The sequence below is a fragment of the Mustelus asterias genome, chromosome 13, assembly GCF_964213995.1.
Source record: "Mustelus asterias chromosome 13, sMusAst1.hap1.1, whole genome shotgun sequence".
In the NCBI taxonomy this organism is placed as follows: Eukaryota; Metazoa; Chordata; class Chondrichthyes; order Carcharhiniformes; family Triakidae; genus Mustelus; species Mustelus asterias.
Genome location: NC_135813.1, coordinates 80838500 through 80858117, shown reverse-complemented (window position 1 = coordinate 80858117; position 19618 = coordinate 80838500). Strand labels below are relative to the sequence as shown.

At 43.9% G+C, this 19618-nt stretch overlaps 2 protein-coding genes across 6 annotated transcripts in view; one reads left to right on the top strand and one right to left on the bottom strand.

Moving 5' to 3' along the window:
- Positions 1-9247, bottom strand: part of sbno1 (strawberry notch homolog 1 (Drosophila)) — a 127957-nt gene extending 118710 nt beyond the window's left edge. Inside the window, exon 1 of one of the 4 annotated variants that reach the window (XM_078227107.1) lies at positions 8824-9247. The gene's annotated coding sequence lies outside the window, so the exon portion shown is untranslated. The remainder of the gene's footprint in view (positions 1-8823) is intronic. The other 3 variants (XM_078227108.1, XM_078227105.1, XM_078227106.1) reach the window with 3 other exon arrangements.
- Positions 9248-9457: 210 nt separating this feature from the next.
- Positions 9458-19329, top strand: LOC144502806 (N-lysine methyltransferase KMT5A-like). Of its 2 annotated transcripts, none has more exons than XM_078227095.1 (8): positions 9458-9647; positions 9924-10018; positions 11958-12117; positions 13879-14119; positions 14783-14870; positions 15040-15099; positions 16924-17114; positions 18520-19329. In XM_078227095.1, the coding sequence occupies exons 1-8, from the start codon at positions 9644-9646 to the stop codon at positions 18728-18730; spliced, it is 1050 nt and encodes a 349-aa protein (XP_078083221.1). In that variant the 5' UTR covers positions 9458-9643; the 3' UTR covers positions 18731-19329. The 2 variants fall into 2 exon arrangements, with proteins under 2 accessions (XP_078083221.1, XP_078083220.1); XM_078227094.1 differs by having other exon boundaries at positions 9476-9771.
- Positions 19330-19618: the final 289 nt, after the last annotated feature.

Genomic DNA, 19618 nt, shown 5'->3' with positions numbered 1-19618 from the left:
TTCAACCCAGATAAATGCGTCGTGGTCCATTTTGGTAGAACAAATGGGATGAAGGAGTACAATATAAAAGGGAAAGACTCTTAGTACTGTAGAGGATCAGAAGGACCTTGGGGTCCGGGTCCATAGGACTCTGAAATCGGCCCCGCAGGTGGAGGAGGTGGTTAAGAAGGCGTATGGTGTGCTGGCCTTTATCGATCGAGGGATTGAGTTTAGGAGTCCGGGGATAACGATGCAGCGAGATAAGACCCTCGTCAGACCCCACTTAGAGTACTGTGCTCAGTTCTGGTCGCCTCACTATAGGAAGGATGTGGAAAAGATTGAAAGGGTGCAGAGGAGATTTACAAGGATGTTGCCTGGATTGAGTGGCATGCCTTATGAGGATAGACTGAGGGAGCTCGGTCTTTTCTCCTTGGAGAGACGAAGGATGAGAGGAGACCTAATAGAGGTGTATAAGATGTTGAGAGGCATAGATCGGGTGGACTCTCAGAGGCTTTTTCCCAGGGTGGAAATGTCTGCTACGAGAGGACACAGGTTTAAGGTGCTGGGGGGGTAGGTACAGGGGAGATGTTAGGGGTAAGTTTTTCACACAGAGGGTGGTGGGCGAGTGGAATCGGCTGCCGTCAGTGGTGGTGGAGGCGAACTCAATAGGGTCTTTTAAGAGACTCCTGGATGAGTACATGGAGCTTAATAGGATGGAGGGTTATAGGTAGGTCTAGAAGGTAGGGATGTGTTCGGCACAACTTGTGGGTCGAAGGGCCTGTTTGTGCTGTAGTTTTTCTATGTTTCTACTTTCCCAAAAAATCTACCTACTCCACTGAGCCGGGTTTAAGCTGTTCCAGTACAGCTTGAAAACTGGCAAAGTGGAATACAGCCCAGGTAAGGCTTGTCTGCAAAAGCAAAGGACAATCTAAACCAGCAATTAAAAACAACAGCCCCTCAAACAAGAGCAAGCCAAGGAGGAATGTGGTCTCATGATTTCACAACTTTCAATTCTATTTGCAACTCCTCAGAAAATCAAGAGAAGTCATTTGGAATGTCTCTCTCTCTCTCCACAGATGCTGCCATGTTGCAGTCCATGCCCGGGTCAAGTATGACTTGGGTAACGAGAGCGCGCAATATCACTGAATTGCCCACATCAACATTAGTGTCCAGAAACTTAACTGGACCAACCATATAAATACTGTGGCTACAATTATAGGCTGGGAATGCTGTTACGTGATTCAACAGACTCCACAAATCCTTTTCACCATTTACAAGGCAGAAGTGAATACACTTGCCAGGATGAGTGGAGTTCCAACACGATCCAGGACAAAGGAGCCTGCTTCATCAGCACCTGATGCATTACCTTATACATCCCAAATGAGGTATATCCTTGGCTGCTGTGTGAGGCAATGGAGGAGATTGCAGGGGCTCTGGTGCTAATTTTCAAATCCTCTCTGACTACAGGAGGGCGGCACAGTGGTTAGCACTGCTGCCTCACAGCTCCAGGGACCCGGTTCGATTCCCAGCTTCGGTCACTGTCTGTGTTTGCACATTCTCCGTGTCTGCATGGGTTTCCTCCCACAGTCCAAAGATGTGCGGTTAGGTGGATTGGCCATGCTAAATTGCCCCTTGTTAGGGGGGCTAGCTAGGGTAAATGCATGGGGTTATGGGGATGGAGTCTGGGTGGGATTGCGGTTGGCACAGACTCAATGGGCCAAATGGCCTCCTTCTGAACTGTAGGGATTTTATGGAGAGGTGCCAGAGGACAGCGAATGTGGTATCATTATTCAAGCAGGGAAATAGGGAAAAACCAAGTAATTACAGGCCAGTGAGTCTAACATCATGTGGGAGGTAAGATCATAAGTTCACTAATGACATGAAAATTGGAGCCGTGGAAAATAGTGAAGAGGAAAGCCTTAGATTACAGGATGAGAGCGCGCATCTGGTCAGATGGCAGGACATTTTCAGAGGCAAAGCAGCACAGGAATGCACTATGAACGGTAGGACGCTAGGAAGTACAGAGGTCCAGAGGGAACTTGGAGTGCATGTCCAACGATCCCTGAAGACAGCAGGACACGTAGATAAGGTGGTTAAGACATATGGGATGCTAGCCTTTATAAGTCGAAACACAGAATACAGATGCAGGGAGGTTATGACGGAGCTGCATAAAATACATGTTAGGCCACAGCTAGAGTGCTGTGTGCAGTTCTGGTTGTCACACCATAGGAAAGATATGATTTCACTAGAAAGGGTGCACAGGAAATTCACCAAGCATTTCAGCTATGGAAAGAGGCTGGCTAGGCTGGGATTGTCTTCCTTATAGCAGAGAATGAGACCTGACTGAGGTGTACAAAATTACTAGAGACAGAGGTAGCCGAGATAGGAAGAAACTTTTCCTCTTAATAGAGGGTCAGTAACCAGGAGGCATAGATTGAAGATAAGGGGCAGGAGATTTAGAGGGTTTTTGAGGAAAAGCTTTTTCACCCAGAGGGTGGTAGGAAATCTGGAACTCACTGCCATACAAGGCGACAGACTAAGTGCTGGAAAATGGGATTAGAATAAATAGCTGCTCAATGGCTGGGAGAGACACGATAGCCTCTGATTCACTGGCTCCACTATTGACTCAGTGGCAGCAGTATGTAATCTCTACAAGATGTGCAACTCACCAAGACTCCTTTGACAGCACCTTCCAAACCCACCACCCAGAAAAGCATGGGAGCTGGCACATGGGAAAATCACCATCCAAGTTCCCCTCTAAGTCACATACATTTACCACCCAGTCAGGATTGTATTGCCATTCATTCATTATCATAGGGTCAAACTCATGAAATTCCTCATAGTACAATGGAGTACCTTCACCACAGGGACTGAAGCAGTTCAAGGTGCCTCACCACCACTTGAGGACAATCAAGGATTGACAAGACCTGCAGTTATTGCCCATGTTGTCCACATCCCATGAATACAAAAAAACGATTTCAATATAAATGACCATGCATTGACCTGCCCATTAGCAACTGCTACAACTTCCCTGTGATATGCGAGCCTTTTATGTTTAAACTTGGTACAGCTTTGCCATCAAACTCAACCACCTTGCAATGAAATGCTAACCTCACTTAGTGAATTTCCAAAAATATAGAGCTCAATTTCACATTCATACACTAAAGAGGGAGGAGTAAGTCATCAATCCACAATGGGACAGAAGGGGTACTGTTGATAGAGTTTGTAAAATTAAAATGTCACATGACATTACAGCTCCAATTGAAACTGTATCGCCGCTTATAAAGTTTATTTATTAGTGTCACGAGTAGGCTTGCATTAACACTGCAATGAAGTTACTTGAAAATCCCCTAGTCGCCACACTCCGGCACCTGTTCGGGTACACAGAGGAAGACTTTAGCACGGTCTTTGCACCTATCCAGCACATCTTTCGGACTGTGGAGGAAACCCACGCAGACACTGGGAGAACGTACAGACTCCGCAGACAGTGACCCAAGCCAAGAATCGAACCCGGGTCCCTGGAACTGTGAGGCAACAGGGCTAACCACTGTGCCATCATGTTGTCAATTATCACAGGGGGAATACTTGGTTCACTGGCAAATCCCCCTTCAATCGCCTATTAGATTGAAGTGTAAATGTTTGTTAATTTAAGGAGCATTTATGAAGTGAGACAAGACTATTTCATAAGAACAAAAGAACTACGAGTAGGAGTAGGCCATCTGGCCCCTCGAGCCTGCTCTGCCATTCAATAAGATCATGGCTGATCTTTCCATGGACTCAGCTCCACTTACCCGCCCGCTCACCATAACCCTTAATTCCTTTACTGTTCAAAAATGTATCTATCCTTGCCTTAAAAATATTCAATGAGGTAGCCTCAACTGGACAGGGAATTCCATAGATTGTGTGAAGTTACTCCTCAGCTCAGTCCTAAATCTGCTCTCCCTTATTTTGAGGCTATGCCCCCTAGTTCTAGTTTCACCTGCCAGTGGAAACAACTTCCCTGCTTCTATCTTATCTATTCCCTTCATAATCTTATATGTTTCTATAAGATCTCCCCTCATTCTTCTGAATTCCAATGAGGATAGCCCCAGTCTATTCAGTCTCTCCTCATAAGCCAACCCTCTCAACTCCGGAATCAACTTCGTGAATCTCCTCTGCACCCCCTCCAGTGCCAGTATATCCTTTTTCAAGTAAGGAGACCAAAACTGCCCTTTAATTTAAATCACGTTCAGTAAAATACATCCAGAGCAATCCAATTAAAATTAATCCAGGCTCACAACTGTGAAAATCTATTTCCACTCATGTAAGAAATGGCTGGTCAGACAGATATCAAGATACAGATATCAAGCCAAAACAGTTGTGGCAGATATCTCTTAATAAATGCAACGTAAATCATACCAACAAAATATATTTGCAAAAAGCTCTCAAGTTGAGAGAGAAACTCATTCGCACATTTCTCAAAGCAATGATCAGTCTCTGCCATTAATGTTGGAGTCCAAAATGTAAACATCATAAATCACAATAGATGATACAATGCCATTCACAACTCAACTGAATCTCTTGGTGTGTGTGTGCGCGCACGTTGGGGGGGGGGGGTGGGGGGGCTGTTCAAATCACAGCCCTGGGGGGGGGGCTGTTCAAATCACAGCCCTGATGCAGTAGACTCCAAAAGACTGTTTCTGATAGGCAAAGTTGAACTGAATTGCTTTGTCCAGAATGCAACACGTTTTTATTCCTAAATTAACTAAGGGAAGGGGAAAAAATAACAAAAGCCATCAGCAATACAGCACTCCATGAGGTCTTGTCTTGGCTTTCGTCCATCCTCATTGCGAGGGTTAGCCGCACGATGAACAATTATCACAGGGGGAAACACTTGGTTTACTGGCAACCCAGAGTTTGCGATTTCAAACCAGTAAAGGTAAAAGTTGAGAAAATTTATCCCCCCCCCCACGATGTCACATTGCCTAAGAACATTAAGACTTGCCACAGTTGAGCCTATATTTGACACCAGTCTCATGTGGCTCACTGAATACCCACAGATCAACTAAGAATGTGTTGACAGTGTTGTCCAAGAACAAAAAACACCAGCCCTCTAGGTAGCCAAATTAACAAAATAAAGAACAAAGTACGGCACAGGAACAGGCCCTTCTCAAGCCTGTACCAATCATGATGCCCCAACTAAAAAAAGCCTTCTACCCTTACTCGGTCCATATCCCTCGATTGCCTCCCTATTAATGTACCCATCCAGATACCTTTTAAATGTTGCTAATGTGCCTGCTTCCACCATCTCCTCTGGCAGCACGCTCCAGGCACCCACCATTCTCTGAGTAGAAAACTTCCCCCGCACATCTCCCTTAAACTTTCCCCCTCACCTTGAACCTGTGCCCCCTTGTAATTGACAGTTCCACCTTGGGAAAAAGCCTCTGACTATTCATCTTGTCTATGCCTCAATTTTGTAGCCCTCTGTCAGGTTTCTCTTAAGCTTCTGTTTTTCCAGTGAAAACAATCCTGGTTTATTCAATCTCTCCCCATAAGCAACGCGTGCCAGACCGGACAACATCCTGGTGAATCTTCTTTGCACTCTCTCCAAAGCTTCCATGTCCTTCTGATAGTGCAGTGACCAGAACTGCATACAATAATGAAGCAGATAATAGTTGGAAGTGTTTGACAAGGTCCCTTATGACAGGCTGGTGCAAAAGATTAAATTTCACGGGATCAGGAGTGAACTAGCTAGATGGATTCAGAACTGGCTTGGCCATAGGAGACAGAGAGTAGCAGTCGAAGGGGGTTTTCCTGAATGGAGGTCTGTAACTAGTGGTGTTCTGCAGGGATCAGTGCTGGGACCTTTGCTGTTTATAATATGTGACTTGGAAGAAAACATAGCTGTGCCAATGAGCAAGTTTGTGGATGATACTAAGATTGGTGGAGTTGTGGATAGTGATGAAGATTGTCAGAGAATACAGCAGGATATAGACAGGCTGGAAAATTGGGCGGAGAAATGGCAGATGGAATTTAATCCGGACAAATGCAAGGTGATGCATTTTGGTAGATCCAATTCAGGTAGGAGCTATAAAATAAATGACAGAACCATTAGGAGCATCACAGATCTGGGAGTACAGATCCCAGATCTTCCACCTTCAGGAAAAAGACACAAAAGTCTGAGGTCACGTACCAACCAACTCAAGAACAGCTTCTTCCCTGCTGCTGTCAGACTTTTGAATGGACTTTCCTTGATCTTTCTCTACACCCTAGCTATGACTGTAACACTACATTCTGCACTCCTTTCCTTCTCTATGAACGGTATGTTTTGTCTGTATGGCGCACAAGAAACAATACTTTTCACTGTATGTTAATACATGTGACAATAATAAATCAAATCAAATCCACAGATCCTTAAAAGTGGCAACACAGATGGAAAAGATGAAGAAAGCATATAGCATGCTTGCCTTCATCGGACAGGGCAGAGTATAAAAGTTGGCAAATTATGCTGTATACAACGTTGGTTAGGCCACATTTGGAATACTGAGTTCAATTCTGGTCACCACACTACCAGAAGGATGTGGAGGCTTTGGAGAAAGTACTGAAAAGGTTTACCAGGATATTGCCTGGTATGTTAGCTATGAGGAGAGATTGAATAAACTGAGATTGTTCTCTCTGGAAAGACAAAGCCTGAGGGGCAACCTGATAGAAGTTTATAAAATGAGGTATAGATATGGTGAACAGTTGGAAGCGTTTTCCCAGGGCAGAAAATGACAATTGCAAGTGGGCACGAGTTCAAGATAAGGGGGGGAAATTTCAGTGGAGATGTGCGGGGGAAGGTTTTTTTTTAAACAGAGTGGTGGGGGCCTGGACTGCACTGCCAAGTGAGGTGGTTGAGGCAGTTATGTTAGCCACAAGACGTATCTTGATAGGCATATGAACAAATGGGGAATAGAAGGGATATAAGTGGTTGGTCTTGATAGATAAATGTGATTGGTGCAGGCTTGGAGGGCCGAAGGACCTGTTCCTGTGCTGTACTGTTCTTTGCTCATTTTGCGCGCAAAACTTGCAAACAGCCATTGTTTTTAAATCATTACTAAATAATCTTAAAATCTATACAATGGAATGGCAAAAGCATCCTGTTAAAAAAATAAAAACACTGTATCCAGTGATATTCAAGGATCATAAACATAACTGGAATGTGCCCAGATATTTAAATCTATAAACAATTCAACCAATTCAATAGCAAACTTAAACCAATGGGGCAGCACAGTGGTTAGCACCCAAAAGAGAGAACGCTGGAAAATCTCAGCAGGTCTGGCAGCATCTGTAAGAAAAGAGCTGACGATTCGAGTCCAGATGACCCTTTGTCAAAGTGGTTAGCACTGCTGCCTCACAACACTAGGAACCCAGGTTTGATTCCCAGGTTGGGTCACTGTCTGTGCAGAGTTCTCCCAGTGTCTCCATGGGTTTCCTCCCACAGTCCAAAAGACCTGCTGGTTAGGTGCATTGTTCGTGCTAAATTCTCCCTCAGTATACCCAAACAGGCGCTGGAGTGTGGCAAGTAGGGGATTTTCACAGTAACTTCATTGGAGTGTTAATGTAAGCCTACTTGTGACACAAATTAACTTTAAACATTCCATTGCCCATAGCTGGAGTGTACTCCTTGAAAATGGTTATGAGTCAAGGAAAAATATTTTGTCCACGTGGTGACACAAGGTCATTAGTAATTGGTGTCTGTATACCTTCCCCTCTTACCCCTGCACGAGAAGGCCTGGGGTTTTCGGTAAAACACCCAAAGCATCACATGCCCACACGTTTGGTATTTTCCCTTCAAAGTAATTAAGAGCACAAAACTTCTTACTGTATTTTTTTTTGTTTTCAACGTAGGCAGAACACAATATATCAACCAGGGCGTTTATTTTCCCTGCCATAGTGGCGAATTATACACAAGGGAAATTAAAGCTGGGCTCGATGGTTAGTTGTAAAACTGCAAAATGGAAAGTGTCAACAACATTACGTTTTGTTTTGAGGGAACGGGGAGGGAAGGGGGAAGAGAGGAGAAACCTTGCATCTAAGTGAAACAAAGAGGAAAATTCCGATATGTGTAGTTCCCCCACCCAGCATATTGTTTCCCCCATCCTCGGGGAAGGCTCAGCAACATCTCAACCCTCGTCGGGGGTTTGGACAACTTTGTTTACAACCCTTGCTGCCCAATTCTGGAACCCTGGCCGTTCATACAAAGATAGACATTCTCAGGACGGTTAAACCATTGAACACGAGACCGTCCCAGGAGGGGAAGTAAAGTAGAAATCAGATCCAAAGGGAAAGGGAGCGGTGAAGAACATAAACTACAAAACGAGATAGGGAGGTGGGGGAAGAAAATAATGCAGTGTGTGAAACCTTAGTTTTCTGCTCGTAACACGTGCTCAGTATATACAGCAAACTTCCGGGTTGTTTTATAAGCTGTGTAATGGTGACTACAGACAAACGTGGCTGAAACCTGAACACTTTAAACAACCGAGAAGAGGAGGAAGAGAAACTGTAATAAAACAAACCGTAACACCCCCTCCTCCCACACATCCACTCAGAGGCTGGAACTCCAATAGAGCCAGGCCCAGGCGCTTCACGCCGAGAATTGCCCGAAAATCAACACCCGTTTTCCTCTTTGTCTTGAAGTTTGTGACATAAAGAGATACTAAGAGGGGGAAAAAAATCAGAGCCACCGGGATCCGAGAGCGGCGGCACGGCCACCAAGTAAAAAAAATATCAACCGACCGAGTGGCGCCTCGCGTTCATGTCAGGAGACGGGGAATTATCTTTCGCCCCCCCGAAAAAAAAAACGGCCTTTCCCTAAGATTTTACCTCAAACTCACGCTAGGTCCCCGTCGGAAGGTTTCCCAGTAGATTTGGGTACAATTCGGTGGCGGGAGCAGAGGTGAGAGCGGCTGCAGATACTCACAGCTGCGCTGAGGTGTGGAGAGAGCTGCGCGCACGGTCCGCCCGCTAACCCCTCGCCGCCATGTCAGGCGGCGCCGCCGCCATCATCCATCACGTGACCCCCAGCCGGGCGCCGCCACCAACCGTCCGCTCGGGCCCCTGACCGCGGACCGTTTCACACAGGCACGGTGCCACCGGATTCAGACACACTCCTAAGAAAGTTAAGAGATGTGGCATAATTTTGTTGAATTTAGGTTATTTTTTTTCTCGTTTTCCCCCCCCAAATCACCGGCGGCAATTGCCGGTCACGTGACCCGCGCGCGCGCCCCTTTCCCCTCCCCCCTGCCTCGATCCAGTCAATCGGCGCCCGCCTTGACGTCAACGCCACCAATAGAAAGCGAGCGCGTAATTCAAAATCCCCGGGGCTGCGCAGGGATGGGACTGAGGTGAGCATGCGCGCGGGGGGCGGGACATGACGCTGACAGACAGCCCGCCTAGCCGACCGGCATTGAGAATCCGGAATGGGGGCGGGAGACACGCGCTGGTTCTGTCCAATCACAAGCGGGCTGAAGGAAATGTTGCCCCAGTTAGTTTGAAGGGTAGAGCGGGCATTTTAAATGGCTTTGGAAGAGAGCGGAGCCGCTTCAGTTGTAGTCATTTAACAATCGTGTGTCCTATAAGCAAGAGTCGACCTTGTTACTTCTTAAAATTTCTTTCTCCTTCAGTCAGTTTTTTTTGCAGTAAAATGGGTATTTTATTCATTCCTGTTATTTATTATTTGATGTTAAAAACAGTTGATGTTCGCGGTATGTGAGTTGCGGCCCCTGGCGGCTGCGGGGCAGTCCTGCTGCGGCTCAGTGGCCGGTGTTTCGGGTAAATACGGTAACGTTTTTAAGATGGCGGAACCGCCACGCTCTTAGATACGGCGGCAGGTTTCCGCTCAGGGAAAGGCGACCTCCGCCCCCGCCTCCCCCCCAATCCAACAGCGCACACAGATTTCTCATCGACATGTTTTAATCCTTCAGGGAAAGCCAAGGCCGTGGCTCAAGGGGCGGGGAAGAGAAGCGGCGGAGGCAAGGCCGCGGCCGCCAAGGAGAACCAGCGGCTGGCCATGACTGAGGTACGTGTGGCGGCCCCGGAGGGGGAGAGAGCGGCCCGGCGGGCGGGGGGAGTTTCCTCCATCCTCTTCCACCCCCCCCCCCCCCCCCCTTTTACAGCCCAGGCTGAGGGGAGAGAGCGGGGTGGCTGCACCTTCCCCACCCCCTGGACGGGGGAGTGGGCCGGGGCGTTGGGCCTCGATAGATCAAAGCATTCAATAAATAATTCCGAATTTAAAAATACTTGTCCCACAGTGTGAACCCAGGCGAGGGCTTGTTTCCAACCTCTTGACATTTATCGTACTTTATGTTTTTAAGAGGTCAAGTTGTTAACCCGCAATTAAAATAGCGGAGCATTAAAAGCATGAATATAATCATCAAGAAAGTAAAGTTTACTTTGTGGAATTAACTTTAGGAAAACACAGATTTAATTCCGATACCCACCCCTTGTTTTTAAATAGGAACTCCGCCCTGTTGTTTGTGGGTTGAGGTTGGCATTTATTTCCCAGCTCTGCTTGCCCTGAGGACAGTCGGTGCCTATGTGGCACTGCAGCTGAGCCACTGCCAAACTGCTGCTGCATCAGTGCCTGGGGAAAGGGGCTGGGAGTGCGGCGAGCTGCTGCGTCTTCACTTCCATCTCTCAGTCCCTGAGTTCAGGCTGAAGTGATTTTCATGGATAAGTTGCAGAATGATATTTCTAATCCCCCGACCACCACCCCACAGGTTTATAAAAAACGCTTAATTGCTCCCATACTGTAAATCAAATTACATTTTTAATCTTCCCCGACTTACTCTAGTTATTTATGGATGGGGTTGTGAAATATGATCCTAAAAAGCCCCAATAATAAGCAGCTGCAATAAATGTGGGTGGGTAGACATGTGGCTTGAAATCAGTCTGGTCAACATGAGACAATTGTCTGTTGTGCATCGCCATCTGCTCCTTCCCACAAAAAAGTACAAACCAAGCTACTGTTCATCTCCGACGCACCATTTCAGCTAGTGGGGAGATGACAGAAGCTTTTAACCCTAAGTCCGGGCCTGGCTTCTATGTCACAGCACTGAGCAGGCTTGCAATAACTGTAGTGCTTTCAGTTATGTCTTAGTGGAAGTAATATATTTGTATTTTGATAAACTGTCATAGTAATTTTTTTGATTTTATTATTGACGTGTATAGTTTGTAATGGCCATCTTTTTGATCAGTAATTTGAGCTGATAAATTGATATCCTCCCAGTGAGGGTTTACTTGAGATTACTTACCTGCAGGTTTTTTTTTAAAGTGTGATGGGGTAGTTTTTGTAACGTCATTCCTTATATTGCGCTCTGCACAGAAGCTCCAATCTGCAAAATCCTACAGCTGACTTTCCACTGAACTTCAGTTCCACGCCACAGGGAAAATATTTTGTATCACAGTTTATTGTTGATAGTGTTACTGTAAACATTCAGCTAGGATAATGGTCCGTGGTGTTTCTTCAAGGCTTGTAGATGTTACTTGAAACTGGAAACTTAATTATAGCTTTGAACTTGTCTTTTTTGTTAACTTTGCTTGAGAAGTAAATTGAAAATATTGTTCAATGTTTTATATCAAAATGACGTTGATTTCAGTGTTGTGCTGTCAATGTCTGTCCAGTGGGACATCTGTGATGCACCTTGTGGCATCTTTTGTATTGATAGTTAATGGTGCAGCACTTCCTGTTTCATTCTGGGTTACAAAAATTATAAATGTTCGTTAAATCAATTACTTTTAAGATATTGATAATTTTTAAGTGGGATGCCCTAACCAACAATGCAATATTGTTCCAGTAGCCAGTGTTTACAAGCACCAATGCTGGTTGTTGAAGTCTAATAATATATCTATTGATTGATATGGTCACTTTGGACTGTCTAGACATTTTATCTTGTAAGCATTTTGGGGCATCCTGTGGACACAGTGCTGTATGAATAAGTTCTTTCCCTTTCTTACAGGAGAATGCGCATGTAAAATCAAAGATTCACCATCGTTTGAACTCTGCAAAAACCCCTACTCTTCGTACTCCATTACAAGATGAAAACTCTGCTTCAAATAAACAAATGAAGTTCCAAGTCAAATGTACTGTAAAACGTGAAATGCAGAAAGAGGAAGGAGGTATGCGAGGTTAACAGCTGCAGGTGTTTCGGGAGCATTTCTGTAAAGAAAGCAAACACAGTTTCAGTTTCAGAAGGCCTCTAATTTTACTTAGTGTATCGCTATAATGGTTGGTGCAGGACAGCAAACCCAATATTGCTTCGTAGGGTAAGAATTGCATATATGCTATATAATTACAGAAATACATTGTACATTGGGCCCCAGATAATCCTTCAGGCCGGCATAGTCGTGGCAGTGAGACACGTTAGCAATGTGCAGTTGTAATGTAACTACCTGCTGGCTTATTTTGAATTGAATGGCTTACAGTTTCCCTGCTACATGCTACGCAGTAATGGGGCATTAATAGTGGCCTGTGGTTGCTGAACATAGCTTCAAGTCAGGCCTACTATTATGAATGCTGCTTGGTTTGAACTGTATAAACCTCCTGTGTGGGAGGAAGCTGCAGCTTAAAATCCAAACACCCACATTGAGAGTGCCTGAGCTCTACCCATTTAAATAAATCTATTCCAATTACATTTTAGCAATGCCTTGAAGAGCAAAGAGCTCAGCAGCATTTTTAAACTCAGTTTGGCAAACACAACAGCAGGAAGCCATTCTGTTCACAAGCCTGTTCTGTCATTGAATTCGGTTATTGCTAACCTGTATCCCCTGGATTGGTTTAATTCTGATCCATATGATTTCATACCTTTCCCTAACAATCTTAACTATCCGCATATTGGAAATTTTAATCATGCCCAACAAGGCTACAGATCAAGTGCTGGAAAATGGGATTAAAATAGATATAGGTCCTTGCTTGATGGCTGGTGCAGACATGATGGGCTGAAGGGCCTCTTTCTGTGCTGCAAAACTCTGTGGCACCTCCCTCACTTTGTGTGAAGTGCTTTCTGATATGACCCCTGAACAACCTCCCTCTAATTTATGGTTATGCACCTTGTTCTGGACTCCACCCTCAGAGACCATATTATACAGTGTTCATTTTAAAGAGCTCAATTAGTGGTTTTGTGAAACTCTCCAGAGTTGGATTGGCTTTATTTTGGTTATAGTGTAACATAGTGCCTCAAGGAAGTGGAACAGCCCTGCAGCAGTGTTAAGTAGCAATATACATCATGTAGTCCTCAGTCTTGTAAAGCCCTTCAGTCAAATATCCAACTCTCTTCCTTAATGCAAACACAAGATTTGAGAAGTTTGTCGGTCAGATTTCCTGCTGATTTAATTACCCTACCTAGGCATAGAATTATTTTTTCCAACCAGACTCCACTAGCCGGTGATGTACAAGTGAGTGGGGCAATGACTCATGCCATCGTTTGCTCTGGAGAAGGGTTTTGAGGTAGCCTTCGAATAATAATTGCAACTACTTTGTGTAATTCCATTTACATCGTGTTGAAGCCACTAACCAGGGTTGCTATATTTCAAGAAATACTTATTTTATAGAATTGGACAACTGGGAAGACCATTTGGCCTATCATGCCTGTGCTGGCTCTTTGGAAGAGCCAACCAATTAGTTCTACATCCAGCTCTTAACCCATTGTCCTGTAGGATTCTCCTTTTCAAGTATTTATCCAATTCTCCTTTTAAAGTTATTGTTGGTTAAGTCTTTTTATTTCCCATTTTGTTTCTGCTCTTGCGGAGAGATTTGGCTATCTTTGTTTCATGAAGACAGAAACATAGGCTGGCTACTTACTGTGAGCAGAATGGCTTACTTTGAATTGAATCTTTTTTAATAATTTAGGCTTGTAATGTTCAGATCTGTTATATTTGCAGATGAACAAAGTGGTTGTGTGTGCGCTGACAGTTCCACCAAGTCCAATAAGGAGCTGGACAGTGAAAAAAATGTGGTCATTGAGGAAGGAGCAGAGACTGCAGCAGCCGTCCCACATACTGTCTGTGAGACTGCTATAAGGAACGAGTCTACTGCTCCGCATTCTGTGAGCAAGAATGGCACTAAAACAAACACAAAATCTGCTCAGCGGAAAGGTAAAGGGAAATCTCCAAAACGTACACGGTAAGTTAAGCACTCATAGTGACTTTGTTAAATCATCTGCATTTGAGCTTTCCTTGCTCTAGCGAAGGTTACAATAACATAGGGATGGAAAAACTGTTTCCACTGATGGTAATCACAGGGCATGGATTTAAAATAATGATGGGAGAATTGTTTTTACTCAGCAAGTTCCAATCTACGAATGTGCTGCCTGAAAGAGTGGTGGCCGCAGATTCAATTTAAGGGAATAGGGTAAATACTTTTTTAAAAGGAAACATTTTCTGTGCTCTGGGAAGCAGCAGGGAAGTGGGAGAGTGAGGGTTTGGAGTTCTAACACTCCCCACCTTGACTTGGTGTGTTCGTACAGTGGCGTCATCCCCTGAAATGTATTTGATTTCTAATTGAGCAATTATTTCAACTGTGGGAGGGAGGGGTTGATTTCCACAGACGAGATTGTTGCAATGTTTGAAGGTGGGATCTTGTTGCTGGTGTGTTTGCCTTGGCTGAGCCATGTGCTGGAGTAGGGAAGTAACCCATGTTTAATCATTTGGCAGATGGAGGTGGGTGACTGAAAAGCCTTTGCTGTGTGTTTATCATGCTCTTTCTGGCTTCCATCCTGCAATGTATGTGCTGCTTCTGACGGTTTTGTACTTTTTAAACAAGATCTATTTTTTCCCCCTCCATCAGTGTGAAAAACTCAGCAGGCCGGAATCGTAAGGTCACTGATTATTATCCTGTTCGTAGAAGTTGCAGGAAGTGTGAAGGGCAGCTGAAGGTAAATCCTTAATAACAACTCTTGGTGTAACATGGGAGTGGAGCTTTATTTACATGAATCGCCCTCTAAACTGCCTTGTGTTGCTGGGATGGAGGGTTGGTTTGTATACAATGCACAGACTGACATTGGAAATTCCAAAGACTCATCAACTCTATCTTTTCCTTTTTAGTCAGAAGAAAAGAAAATAATTGATGATCTGATTTACACTGGGAAGGAAGAAGGAATGAAGGTACCATTAAAATACAGAAAAGTTGACTGGGAGTATTGTGCCATGGGTTCACTTAGTGATGGCTTCAAAGCCAGCCTAGGCATGTAGGATGTTGCCATGTGTGAACTGTAAATTGGCCAGTGATCCAGTGGACCTCCACTAATTGACATTCTGGGACACCTGTGGCTTGGGAGATGTCTCTCTCTCATTGTCACTCTTCACAATGTAGAAGGAGACTGTTCAGCCCATGGAGCCTGCACTGCCTTTGAAAGAGCATTCTTCCTAGTCCCTGCTTTAACCCCATAACTTTGTGTATTTTTTCAGATAGCAATCCAATTCTCATTTGAATACCATGATCACATCTGCTTCTCAGGAAGCTTCTTCCAGACTTCAACCACCCTCTGGGTGAAACAATGTTTCTTCTCATCACTTCTACTTTTGCCAATTATTTTGAACCTGTGCCCTCTCATTCTTCTTGCTCTCGAGTGGAAACAGTAACTTGCTATTTATATCAGGATCTTGAATACCTCTATCAGTCTCCTTTTCTCTGGGGAAAACAGTCCTAAACACTTCAATCTATCCTTACTGCTATAATTTGTTATCCTTGGAATCTTTTTTGTGAATCTCCTCTGTACTCACCCCAATGCCTTGACATCCTTCCTCAAGTATAGTACACAGAACTGGATACAGCACTCCAGATGAGGTGTGCGTATTGTGTATATTCCTTCAGAATTTCTCCCTTTATTTTCTACTCTCCATATTCTTCCTGCCAACATTAATCACCTCCCATTTCATCTGCTATTTGTTTGTTCAATTCACCAGCATTTCCTTTTTGAAATTCCAGACTATCCATCACAGTTGACCACTTTTCCAATCTTATTTGGAAATTTTGAAATCATGCCCCGAACGCCACAGTCTAGGTCATTGATGTATATCAGGAAGAGCAAGGATCCCAACACTGACCTGTGGGGAACTCCACTCCAAATCTTCCAACAATCTGAACAACAACCATTTATCAACACTGTTTCCTGTCACTCAGCCAATTTCTTATCCAACTTCCTGCTTTCCCTTTTACTCCATGAGCTAATATTTTTGCCCAAGTCTGTTTGGCACTGTATCAAATGCCTTTTCAACATTCATACACATCAAATCAACAGCATTGCCCTTATCAACCTTCTCTGTTACCTCTTCATAAAACTTCAAGTTATTAAACATGATTTCCCCTTAATGAATCCAAGCTGGGTTTCCCTTTTATCTTGCATTTGTCTCAGTGATTTTTGTCCTGAACTACAGTTTCCAGAAGTTTCCCTATCACTGAAGTCAAACTGGCCTGTAATTGCTGGCTCTATCCTTGCTTCCCTTTTGAACAAGGGTGTAAAATTCTTAATCCTCCAGGCCTCTGGCACCACCCTATGTGTAAGGAAGACTGGAAGATTATCACCAGTGCCTCTGCAATTTCCCCACACTCTTCCCTCAGTACCCTTGGATGTATCATCTGGTCCTGATACCTTTGTCAATTTTAAGTAAAGATAGCCTTTCTAACACCACCTTCTTCTCCATTGAAAATTCTTCTGGTGTACCAGTTACCTCATCTCTCATAACAACCTGGGTAGCATCATTTTCCTTTGTAAAGACAGCTGCCAAGTACTTGTTTAATACTTGCACTATTTCTCTTGCTGCCACCTGCCAGTCTACTTTTATCTCTAATTCGTATTCTCTCTTACACAACTGTGCAAAGCATCGTCCACTAAATTGAAGCTGAAACCTTGTTGGTAACCTCTCCTGTGGCTAATAGCAGCTCTACTGGACAAACCCTTTTTCTAACTGTTATCTTCATTCTCACAGGTTGGTATAATTGATGGGAAAGGTCGTGGTGTGGTGGCCACAAAACCTTTTCAGCGTGGAGAGTTTGTGGTGGAATACAGTGGAGACCTCATCGAATTTACAGATGCCAAGAGTCGAGAGGCTAAGTACGCCCAAGATCCCTCCACTGGCTGCTACATGTACTACTTTCAATACCTCAGTAAAACTTACTGGTAAGTCTCCTTCTCTGTAGCCTTGTGTCTTTGGTGGCCTGTTCTCCTTCCCTTCTGTTACGCCACACTTGCTGAATTTGTTACCAGCAATATTTCTAGTTGTATATTAAAAACTTTGGCCTAGATTTTCACAGGAGCCATGAAGACTCCACCCCATTTCCAGCAAAGGGGTGTGGTTGTGGTGGTGGTTGGGGTAGCAGGATCGGAATGTGACTCCCACATATGGGGGAACCTGAATGCAGTAGGGACATTTGAACTTAGCACTGAGTTCACACCGATCCCATTTTTGCTGGAGCAATGGCCTTGTCCTGAAACAGATGTAATGTGTGCACAGGTTCTTTCTGGTCTGCAAAGAACATGGCCCTACATATTAATATATGTAGCTTCCTGAGCCTGAATGACCATCTTGGTTGTCAGGTTAATTTTTAACACAGAAGGATTGCCTACCAAATGTTGTCCAGATACAGGATCGCACCAAATGTTGGATTTGAGTTTTGCAGCATGGTTTGGTTGGGCACAGCCTGTACCTTGCCCATTGTGGACACTGGAAAGGACAAGCTGTTTGATACAATCTGCCAGTCTTTGGGATGTTCAGCCTACTTGCCTAGTATTACACTGGCACTGAATTTCATATCTTGTGTTGCTCATTTGTGTGATAGGCACAGCACCTTTTTGGCTTGACGGCAGCAATTAGTGGTGAATACCACTTGTCACTATCATGTAGTAGCAGTATGAAACAGCTCACTTATCCAGTTACTCAAATTTTTGATGTACCTTGCTCTTCCAGGGTAATCTGAGACTGGGCTGAAGGTGACAGCCTTGGGTCCGTTCATGAGTTTGTGCAATTTTATATCCACCGTGGTGTGGAATATCATTCACAAATTAATTCTACTTGAGGGTGATCATTGGAACCTTTCATCAGAACATTAATTTTGACAGCTCTGATGTAAAAGCTTTGGTCTTTATTAATCTCAAGACTGCCATAGAATCACTAGAATCCATACAGTACAGAAAGAGGCTATTCAGCCCATTGAGTCTTCACCAACTGCAATTAAAGTTGCTGGGAATCTTGCAGAATCAAATTTCTCTTGTCCAAAAGTCACTTTGTCCAATTTGACTTCTTTACCCAGGTAATTAAAATGTGGATCTTGCTATTGTATGGAGTTAAACAAAGCAAATAGTATAGATGCATTTGAGGAAAAAATTAGATAAACTCGAGGGAGAAATGAGCAGAAAATGCAGATGGGGTGAAATGTATCGGGTGTGAGGAAGTTTGCCAGTTGGGCTGAATTACTTCTTTCTGTGCTATAGATTCTATGAAGCTGCTCGGCACAGTTACCCCAATGTTTGTAATCTTTTGAGAGAATATTTGTTTTCTAAGTGTTATATGTCTAAATGTTTTTAGCGTGGATGCAACGAAGGAAACTACACGACTCGGTCGCCTGATCAACCACAGCAAGAACGGGAACTGTCAGACTAAGTTGCACAATGTTGATGGGAAGCCACACCTTATTCTTGTTGCATCTCGGGATATTGAAAAGGGCGAGGAGCTGCTGTATGATTACGGAGACCGAAGCAAAGCGTCAATTGCTGCACATCCCTGGCTGAAGCAATGAGCCAAATTTCAATCTTTTAAAAGAGCGTAACTATTTAAAATATTTGGTTTGATGCTTGCTCTGATTTGTGATGCGGCACTTAATCAAGATCGCCATTGAAGACAACTGGATTCTGAGCACTGCTGAGGTGGTCCTTGGCATCTTTAGAACTTTTATATCTTTAATGCTTTTGTATATTTTGTACACGGATGTGCTTTAGGAGCTTGCCGTCATGAGGAAGGTTGTGTTTTTTTTATATAAACTATTCCAGAATGTTGAGCTGTTGTACAGTATTAGCAACCTAGGTCTGCTTTTGTGCTCAATTATAAATCTACTTCTGCATATTTAAGAGATCAAATGGTGTCACTTATAAAATAATAAACCATTTTTAGAAAGCGTCCACATTCTGGGTAATGAATTTGGTGTCACTTCCATCTGGAAGCTGTAATTGGACATTTCCGAATACCAAGTATGAGCGTTTATTCACATTAGCTTAGATTCAATTTTAAAGCAAGGCTTCACATCATTTGCCTGTGCATCTGTTGTAAACAGCTATTTAAAGTTTGTATACAGAAGCTTCATGTTGAAGAATATTTAAATAAACTCTGTGACTTAATTGCATTGCAGGCGTGTTTTGGTCTTTACTGATAGTGTGTTCAGCACTTTCTATTCTGGAGACTCTTGTTGAATGTATCTGAATGGGACACTGGTCACCTCCAGCCCACTAATGCATCAGTGTTGAACGATCGTAATCCAGTTCTCTGCATAAATGAATCATATGGCTGCACAAATCTACCATCTTGCATAAACAAAGGGTGAATTGTTACTGTTAGAGCCTACTTGACCAGAATAGAAACTGTTTCATTGCCTCAAAAGGAAATCATGTCATTAAACACAACTCATCAGAAT